We start from the raw sequence: 10437 nt of genomic DNA on the forward strand, positions 1-10437 counted from the left end.
AAGAGAAGAGTAGTACAAAAACTAACCTTGTAATTAACCAATAAAGAAGAAAAAAAGAATAGAGAAGAGATGAAATTAGGTCTAGGATTATCTTGTTTGCAAAAAAATAAAAATAAAAATTAATTGATAGGGTGCATTACATATATAAAAACCTTTTTTAAAATGCTTAAATTGGTTCATAAAAGGATTCCTAATCACTCTCTTATCCTGACTTAAAATATATAGACTTAAAGTAAAAATCTTAAAAGCTCTTAAGTATTCTAATCTAACTCAAATACCAATGGACTAATAATCTCATATATTAACTTTACTTCTCCTACACCCACCCCACCCCCCCCCCAAAAAAAAAAAAAGCTTATGAGCTTATAAATTAAGCCCGGTACAATAAAACCCAGTAAAATACAAAGTCCAACCTATGTATGCTTTCTATTTCTATCTCATTTTTGAGAGAGAAATAGAAATCAATGGTTAGCAATTGGAAAAAAAAAAATAGATTGTTTGGTATGTCTCTGTGTAGAATCCATTCTATAACCCTGATATCAGTGTATAAGGAGTTTGAAGATTTCAGGTATATCTGCAGCTATTTGTAGTCAAGAAGTCAGAACCTAAAATGAAATGCACACGGGGGAGACATCTATTACTGTAGAGACTTTCAAGTTTCTTCTTAGATATCGGTTGCCACTTGGCACCAGACAAAGATTCCAGCACACAAGGAAAAATGATTACTCCCCCAGTATGGCTAATCACCTTAAACTTGGGCCGGGCCACAATCCAATTCGCAGCCAAGATGGGCTGCATTTCTAGCCTGTCCTATAAGACCTTAGGTTCATCGAGGCCCATCTTAAATGACCTATAAGGTCCTTACATTATTGTATTGTAATATATATATTTGGGAAAAAGATAAATATGACATCATCGTGCAGATTCCTTAACCCTCTTGCAGAAAAAATGGACCCGCACCTTCTTGCTTCTCCAATAACCTCTATCATATCATTCATAACCCTACCCTCTCATTCGTCTCAATTATTACACAGGTGTCTGAGGATACATTTTCCCATATTTTTTTCTTCTTTAGGCCAAAAGCCATGGTATCCAAAATTTTTAGGACTATGTTTTCCTTCACCATATTTTATGAACCTTCTCCACTGGTGATTTGATCATATGATTAGATTTTTTGTTCATTATTAACTCTCACATCCTATTATTCATGGTCACAAATATTCTTCCTTGAATTCAATGAAAGGGTTTTGATGACCAAGGTTAGTTAGGTAAGGTTTAAAAACCCAAAATTAAGATACGGATCTATCTCAGTCTATTGGATCAGAATCAGCTTGGATTGATCTGGATCGGCCTCAGAATCAGCATATTTTAGTCATCTTGGATTTTCCCATACCAGATCAGAGAGAATTGGATAGGCCTCGGCCAAAATCCGATTCAATTCCTAGAACCCTGTGGTGGGAGGATTCCTCTTTCACTATGGGTGAAGTCATAATATTTACCAAAAAAAAATGTTAGATGTCATCTTATGGAAAATAGTGAGTTATGATTCCTAAACTGGGTTGGCTTACCCCAGCCCAGCCCATCCAGATTTGAGAAAGTAAGGTTGCTTGGGCCTGAAATATTGGGCCTACCTGATCTAGTTCGTTATGCAAAACTCAGTCAACGCCACATCGGAATCTGTTTGGGCTGTGCCTGACACCAAACCTGCCAAGTTGTATAGAGTACCCTGTACCCCACACACATGACTCATCTCAATCGTTCGGGGATGAAATGTCCGCTCAAAACAAGCATGGGAAGGGGTTAACTAAGGCACCATTTGATAATGTTTCGTTTTTGTTGTTTTTGTGTTTTTTTGTTCCCAGAAACAGAGAAATAGCCTAAAAAGCGTTTGATAAAGTTGTTCCATTTCACCCGTTTCTAAAAACATAAATCAAAATTTATGCCTATTTACAATTCTAGAAACGATTTTGACGAAACAATTCCGACTTGTTTCATCGTTTTTAGAAACGAATTTGATAGAAAAAGAAGGCTAGTGTACCCAATAAATCTCTCAACTATTTAAACCTAAAAAAAGGCAACCGAACCCTCTCTCCCTTTTGGGCATATGATGATATTATTGGGTTTTTTAGTGGCATAATATCTGCAAAAAATGTTTTGAGAAAAAGGTTTATCAAATACCAAAAAATCTGTTTTTGTTTCCAAGAACGTGAAAAGCCTTTTTTGCTGTTTCTAGACACAAAAACAGTAGAAACGTTATCAAACGGTGCCTAAGAGTTTATAGTTCCACCAAAAAAAGAAAAAAAAATGGAGTTTAAAGTTTCTTAAAATCACAAGATTGCAATCTCTAGATGCCAATAGCTAAATGATGATGTACAATATTGGTCAATTAAACCATGCAATTGTTGATGAATTCCCCCGAGAAGAGTTAGAATGACAATCCCTGCTCTTTGGGAGGAACCAAATAAATATGACTGCAGGAATTTATGGTTTTGGGTATAAAGAATCCATTGACCTATAAATAACGGGCCGAATCCTTAAGGATGTGTTAAGACATCTAAGAAATTATTCCATCAAATGTACTCTCCCCTGGAGCTGGGAATACCGGCATGAGCTAATGCTTTGTCTAAGCCAAGGAACTTACACCGAAGAATCATACCAAATGTTGATTGAGGCAAGATTCAACCTTTTTAAACCACGATATGCTTTGTTTCCATTTTGGTTGCAGCTAGGTATAACTAAACCCCTACTAAGAATATGGAGGAAAGAAATAATTAAAGAAAAAAAAGACCCCTAGTATAAATATCTTCATTACTGTGTAAGTTGATTGTATACCATTACATAAACACCAGGATAAGCACTATTCGCTAGGCTGAGAGCTTCCCCATGAGTAAAATATTAATCAAAGTGAGGATCCCAAATTGCATGAGTAGTAAGTCTTACAGGTAAAGGGTCCTATACCTATGACTCAACAAGCTACATAAAAATAAAAATAAAAATAAAATTAAAATTGGATGCCTATAGAAAATTATTGCTAACTGTCCATAGTGAGAAGCAAAAATATTTTGATAAAAACGTTTCTCAATGATAACATCATGATTTTTGAAGCATGTTATTGTAATTTTTTCACTTTAAGTTTAAACTCACCATTATGCAATGGTCTTAGTATCCCTTCATCCACGGTGACAAGAGAACCTCCTAATCCGTAGGATTTGACCCTCCATTAGACTAAGAAAGATTATTTCGGAGCATTGTAAATAGGTGGGCGTTAATGATGAACATTCACTATTCTATGAGTCCAATAATAAAGTCAAATGACTTTGCATGAAAAGATTCTCTCTTCATCTTGGATAGCATGGAAAACTTTCCCCTTGTGCAATTTTCATGACTTGTTTCTGGCTGAGTTTTTTTTTTTTTTTGGCTTATCTATACTGACAACTTGGCTATATGCTGATAACCACCAAATGATATGTTTAAATAGACCATTTTCTATTTCACCTGTAATTTAGACTGTTAGAGTGAGAAAGTGAAAGACCTACCAAATGGTTAGGTCCGACTAGATATGATATGATGAAGAAATATGATCAAACACAGCCTTAGCCTTCCCCCCATGGTCTTAAACTTCTTGACTCACTATTTATTTAATATATATTTGTCATTTCATTTTCTCAATATTTGTGGGTCCCAAGCGTCTGACTCCTTAGGATATATACTCTAATTGTAGTTAAAGAGAATGACCTATATAGTAAAGCATTTGAAATTACATAATAGACTTTTAAATTGAAGTTGCCATTGATATTAATTCTCAAAATACATTATTAAATTAGAATGCATACCAAACACAACATTAGATTACTAGATTATTAGGAAAGCTTATAAGTGAAACATGAATCCATTGGGCTGCTTCTTTTTAGCCTAGACCATAGTCCTTCAATACCAAAAAAGGGTTTAAAATTAAATACTTTTATATGAGTTGTATATATTCAGGTAGTTCACTTTACTGCTACCTATGCTCGCACTTAAAGAAATAGAATCTTAAAGGGTATTTTAGAAAAAAAATACAAAAATCTAAGAAGGTATTTGTGAACCCGAAGAAAGGGGGAGTGAGTTATTCAATTTCTTTGGCTATGAGGCGGGATATTAGGAAAGTTATTGAAACCTAGATAGCAGCAAAAAAAATTTCCTGCACCAGCCGATGGATGAACTAGATTCATTCGCCAAGTGTGAAATGAGGTTAGGTAAACAAAGAATTGTGAACCAGTCTTAACAGCCATTATCTTATCTCGAGACATTACCTTAATAAAGAAAGACCATGGTGAATTATTCTTTTAAAAGATGATTTACTTGGATGTGCTCAAACCAAGTTAAAGAAAGCAGCTTTTGCTTTAGAAGTAATTACCCAAACTTATTCCTCGCAGTTGATGGTGTAGATGAAGTCAAGTCAAGTTGAAAATCCTTCAAATGTGTTTCTAGATCATCTTCATGGTTCACGGGGGGAAGCTAATTAACTTTGAAAGATTGAAAGCTACAAGTGATTTAGGATTTAAAAGTAAGTCTTGAGCACAATGTACAACTCCTGATCAAACAGTAGTGTTTGTTTCTTTTTCAGAAAGAATTTATGGGACCATCAGGGATGGGGGGATTGGGGAACCTGCTTTTTTAAGATGAGTAGTCGTCTTCTTGGAAGCTGTAATAGATTCTAGAGTACATGGGAGACAAAATCTACTTGGTTTGAAAGCTTTCCATCAAGACGTAGTAACTATAGACATTGAAAGCTTAACATACCACATGGTGACAAAGGAAAAGAGAAAGAAGGGTACTGCTCGTGTGGGACTTTTCAGATTCCTTAAAGGAAAGCCTGTGGAGGAACCGTCCTTATTATAGGTTCAGTTTCACACATGAATAATGTCACTTGGACCCAAATAAAAGCTTAACGTTGCTGCCATTGTTGTGGTCTCTTTTTGTCATGTTGGGGACCCCCACGTCCCCACTGTCTCTCTCTCTCTCTCTCTCTCTCTCTGTCTCTCAGACTGAATGTACTGCCATGAAAGACTTACCTATCTACACAATCCTATTTCTGTAAGCCATATTTAGCTCAAACAAGTTTAGAAATTCATTGATAAAAGAAAGAATAAAAAAAAAAACTATATTAAGCAAGTCTGTGAAGAGTCACAGTTCAGTCTTACAATATGCAAACACTGCACTCTGATCATGAGATATACTTCTAAATAGAACACAGCATTATTACCCCATGAAAAAAAAATCTAGAACCACACAAAAGGAGACCCTTTCAGTAAAAACTCTGAAACACAAATGTAGGTGGTGTTACTGATGGAAGAATAATTCGAATTGACCTAACGGGTTCTGTTGAAGTTCCTTATAAAAACAGTAGTTAGCTATCTTTGTAGTACTGTTACTACTGTTAGTGACCCATTTGTGTGTGTGTGTGAGAGAGAGAGAGATTGGGTCCCACAACCGAAATGGGTTTTGTTTGATTGGGCTAAAGAAAGTGGATGTCCACATCAGTTTGATGCACCACTTAAGGAAGAAAAAATTGGGACCCAACAACAGCTAGGATTGTTTTGGCAAGGTTGTGAGGGGAGTGAGATGATTTGCCTGCCCAACCAATCAAGTTTTATTGTAAGACAAACTTGATAATCCTTTTTTTTTTTTTTTTTTCTTATTTTTTTATCATTATATATGTCAAAAGCTCCAAGGAAGAAGAAACTTACTTTTCAAGTGCACAAGTTTTCAAATGCATGATTGTGCTTAGAAACCCTTCACTTTCCCTTCCTTTTAGATTTCATAGTTCAAACCAAACCCATCGAATTTCAAAAAAGAGGAAACAAAAGCATCCAATCCAATCTAATCCCTAATCTTCTAATCTTCTTGTGTGTTCCCTCACAGAATCCAAATGCCATTCGTCCCCACCATAGAAAATACTGCTTATGCTACAGCTATTAGATACTACTTTATTGCATTATAATTACATTTCCACCGAAATTAAGGTGCCAGTTGCCCTTTTGACCCTTCTAGTCTCTCCATTTCTATATTGTTGTTGGGAGACCCTAGAATGATGCATTAGGTGCTCGGCATACATTATCTTGTTTTCGTGCTTACACGTAAGCCTTATTTTAGACCATGGCTTTAGTCTTTAGTTGCTGATGTGTAAGCACTATAATGAAAATAAAAAAACCCTGCCTCTTTATCTTATTTTCTGTTTAATTTTAGATTCTTGATTTGATTTCCCTTTATTTCCCTTTCAGGAGGGAAAGACAGAAATCAAGATCATGTTTAATATGCATTCTCATAATAGATTATGGGTCTATAACATTATTTGCAGTTTGATTTTTTTTTTCTTCTTCTATTTTCTTGTTTTAAAATATATTTCAAAACTAAAATATATTCTAAGAATACATACCAAATTAACACATCCTCCTCCTCTCTCTTTCTCATTGAGAGAACCAAAACCAAGAGAGTGACTGTTTGACTCAAACACTGACCATTTAGAGTGTTAAACTTTTGAGTTGTTCATTGTCATTGAATCCTCTAATTCAAAAGTGGTAGGAGTTGGTGACTTGGCGTGCATGTGATTGGCCCCACAATTCAATTAACATCAAATCAAGATCAAACGGCAACAAGGAGGGCACCAAACAACTGTCAAGCGGGTTAGTTGGAAACAGGGATCATAAATTGAAATATCACCTTAAAGGAAAACAATTCTTGTCTTGACTTTGCATAATTGAATGGTTTTTTTTTTTTTTTTTTTTTTTGCTTCATAGGTTGGATTGAAACATGCATGATGTAAGGATTCCAACTATAACAAAAAACAAAGAAATAAAACATGCTACTTAGGAAAGATTAACTTCAAGAACCTCTCATCCATCCTTTTAATTTGTTTATCATTACTAAGAACATCAAGTGGGCTTATGTTTTTGGTCATAAAAAACACAAAGCAAGTCCTAATTAAGAAAGGTAGTGCTTGCAGTAATGCTTATCCAAAAATAATTCATCATTTTAAATAGCAATATTGGGAGTAGTAAGGTTCAAGCAAAAGCCTAAGCCTTACCAACCTTACATTGTGATGAAGCTTGTGGGCCTTTTACCAAGACAAGATGTGTATATCTTTTTCCATGCTCCAAAGTCGATCCAATGTTAAGTGGATTCCACTGATGAACTTCTTCTTTTTTTCTTTTCTTCAGGTTTGGTATTTAATTTAAGGTTTATTTTCCGTCACTATGGTTAGTGAAGTTTAAAATTTCATCAATTACCATAAAATAGTACATGATTTAGTCCATGTGAAAAAGTAAGCATCTCATAAGTATAAGGTCATCTTAAAATGAGTAGAGGAATTAACTAATATTATATAAGATGCCATTTTGTATATTATATTAATCTTCATTTGATGACATTTGGTAATTTTCCTAATTGAGCAACTTTTTGTGTTTACTTTAAACTAAAATTAGGCCATTGAGATATTTGCGACATCTTCTATCACATGGACTAACTCATGTACTGCATTATACTTCAGTAAAACCTATTTAATTTATGCATGTGTACATATTATAGATAAGATCACTTCATACATCATCTATCATCTATGATCTTAACAACGCGAAGGACCCATTTAATTTATGCATGTGTACATTATATAAATAAGGTCACTTCATACACAACATCTGTCATCTATCATCTATCATCTATCATCCATGATCTAACCTGAGTCCTTGTTATGAACCCAAAAACTAAAAATACCCTCTCTCACAGTCATTAGCCTTTACCCACAAAAAAAGCCGAAGAAAAAAAAAAAAAAAAAAAAGGAGAAAGAAAGGAGGAGAATGAAGGAGGGGGGAATTCAGAGAGGTGATATCCAGAGACCTTTTGAATTGGAGTTTAAATTTGAAAGAAAAGAAAACCCTAATTAAACTATTAATTAATACATATAATATATCAAAATTGTCTTTGTTTCATATGCATAGATAGATCAGATGCATAGTCACTCATATTAATGTACATTTTATAACATGAGAAAAAAAAAAAAAAAGGAAAAAAAAAAGGAAAAGAAAAGAGGAGAATGAAGGAGGGGGGATTCAGAGAGGTGATATACAGAGACCATTTGAATTGGAGTTGAAATTTGTAAGAAAAGAAAACCCTAATTAACCTATTAATTAATACATATAATATAACAAAATTGTCTTTGTTTCATATGCATAGATAGATCAGATGCATTGTCACTCATATTAATGTACATTTTATAACATGAGAAAAAAAAAAAAAAAAAAAAGGGGAAATTTTGCAAAAATGTTAGCCCACAGCAAATGGCAATGCAATTGGTGTGTAAGGGAGAAAAGCTTTCCTTCAAGAGAAAAAAAAAATAAAAAAATGGAAAAATGTACATGATGGTGATCCAATACTTCCAAGCCATATAGGCAAAGTAAACATCAAGCTCCGAGCTAAGCAAGCAACCAAGCAGTGTGGCTATGGCTGAGCTGTGGCTGGTGATGATATATAAACCCTAGTTTGCCCCCATATATCTCAAATTTCAAAGAGGATCAAGTGGAAGCCAAAGCGAAAGTAGTCTAAGGCGCAGCTGGTGCAAGGCTGAGATGCAAATCCAAGCCGAAGGGATCATCAAAATTGGGCCCACCACCACAATCCCCATCGCCACCTGATGAGGAGAACCTACTCAAGGAAGGGACAACCGCAGCTTCATGATGATAATGATGATGATGATGAGGTCGAACCTGAGAATGAGAATGAGAGTGAGACCCAGTCATCGTGGTCATCATCATCGACGTTGCCCTTGACTCTCCCAAGCTCACCACATCCCCTCCAGCGTACGTTAGTGTCGCCGGTGCTCTCCCGGCACCACCAGAAGGGAAGACGCAGCCGTGGGAAACGTGGAAGGGCGGGGCAGCCCTCGACACGTAGACCCAAGGATGAGATTGGGACGCCGCTGCCGGAACCACCAGCGGAGTCGCGGGAGCTAGGAGGTGAGGCGGCGGAGCAAAGGCGGAAATCATGGGATTTCGGACGTAAGAAGCACCGGAGCTTCTACCTGCTTGCATTTGGGCACGCTTGAGTTGCTGCCTTTCCTTCTTGTGAGCGTTTTGGTGGCCACCCAATGCTTGCGAGTTTGCGAATTCTCGACAGCAATACTGGCACTCGTATTTCCGGCCGTCGCTGGAGGGGAAAACCCCAGATTCCGGTGACTCTGATCTGGTTTTGCTTGAATCTACCTCTTCTTCTTCTGAGACGTTGAAGCCAAAGAGCTTTAGACGTACGTTGTTGTTCGTTGTGGCTGTGGTTGCACTATTTGGCTTTGTTTGGTAATCCACTTCAGCCATTATTTAAAAAAAGTAAAGAAACTGCAGCTCTGCAAAGCTAGCAGGGGAGAAACGAATGCACGGTTGGTTACAAAAGCAGCATGAGATTCATGGCTTCTCTTTGTGTTTGGAAGGTCACAACGGGTGTAAAAAAAAAAAAAAAGGAAATGAGAGACACAAGTACAGAACCAAGAAGAAGATGAAGAAGAAGAGATGAGAAAGAGAGGCGATTGAATTGGTGCGTCCGTGTTAGGGAAGTGGGAGCATGTGTTGGGTATTTATATATGATAAAAAGGTATATGTACAGTTGAAACTTGAAACTAGAGAGAGAGAGAGAGAGAGAGTTTAGGTTGCGGACATCCCAAGGAGTAGAAAGTGTCATTGGGAACATAATCCAGAAACACTCGGAGACTTTAGATTGCGTTTGTCTCTCCATTTCTTCCTTCCTTATTGGGTTCCCAATTTCTAAACTGCCCCTTACATCACTTTATTTACTTCTATTACCTAAGTGCAGTGTAACATAGGCTAACCCCACCCATATGGTATCGTATCCAATTGTATTGCGGTATTTGCCATTTGGTATTTCATATTGGAGTCCGGATTGAAACTAGTTTAGGATTGGAACACGCTTGAGCCTTGGCATTACCCGGGGGAGTGGGGAGAGAATTTAGCCTTTCTGGTCGATTAAGACTGGATTTTGATTCCATCCAGTTGAATTAATCAATTTTAGACTGTTGTTTGGATACTGGATGAGGTAGTTGTTGATGGGTTTTAATTGCTTATTCGTGACCATATTGCTTGAACATTAGGATCCCATGTGGAGGAGGGTAACTCTTTCCTCCCCCCTCCCCCAATGGGGAGCTGATTCATACTCCCTAAGTTAGGATTCTCTCCTCACATGGAGAGTTGGTCCGGAATCTTGGCATCATTGGAAATTGATATTGATATGGATGATAGATGGATTGTCTCCGTCAGAAAGTGATTCATACTTGAATTTGAGAGAGGATTCTTAGAACAAGGGACATATAAAGAGCACACCAATGAGAAAGGATGGAACAATTTCTTATATAAGAGGACAACAAAGTCATTTCATGTGAAGAGAAAAAAAAAATAA

At 36.5% G+C, this 10437-nt stretch overlaps 1 protein-coding gene across 1 annotated transcript; it reads right to left on the reverse strand.

The window, feature by feature from the left end:
• Positions 1–8333: 8333 nt before the first annotated feature.
• LOC122075137 (zinc finger protein GIS3-like) lies at positions 8334–9596 on the reverse strand. Its single transcript, XM_042640052.1, has one exon. The coding sequence runs from the start codon at positions 9342–9344 to the stop codon at positions 8577–8579; it is 768 nt and encodes a 255-aa protein (XP_042495986.1). The 5' UTR covers positions 9345–9596; the 3' UTR covers positions 8334–8576.
• Between the last annotated feature and the right edge of the window lie 841 nt (positions 9597–10437).

The sequence above is a fragment of the Macadamia integrifolia genome, chromosome 1 (assembly GCF_013358625.1).
Source record: "Macadamia integrifolia cultivar HAES 741 chromosome 1, SCU_Mint_v3, whole genome shotgun sequence".
NCBI classification, from domain to species: Eukaryota; Viridiplantae; Streptophyta; class Magnoliopsida; order Proteales; family Proteaceae; genus Macadamia; species Macadamia integrifolia.

What these genes read in the sequence shown, in the direction of transcription:
- LOC122075137 (XM_042640052.1), bottom strand. Translation starts at nt 9,344, where the DNA reads ATGGCTGAAGTGGATTACCAAACAAAGCCAAATAGTGCAACCACAGCC.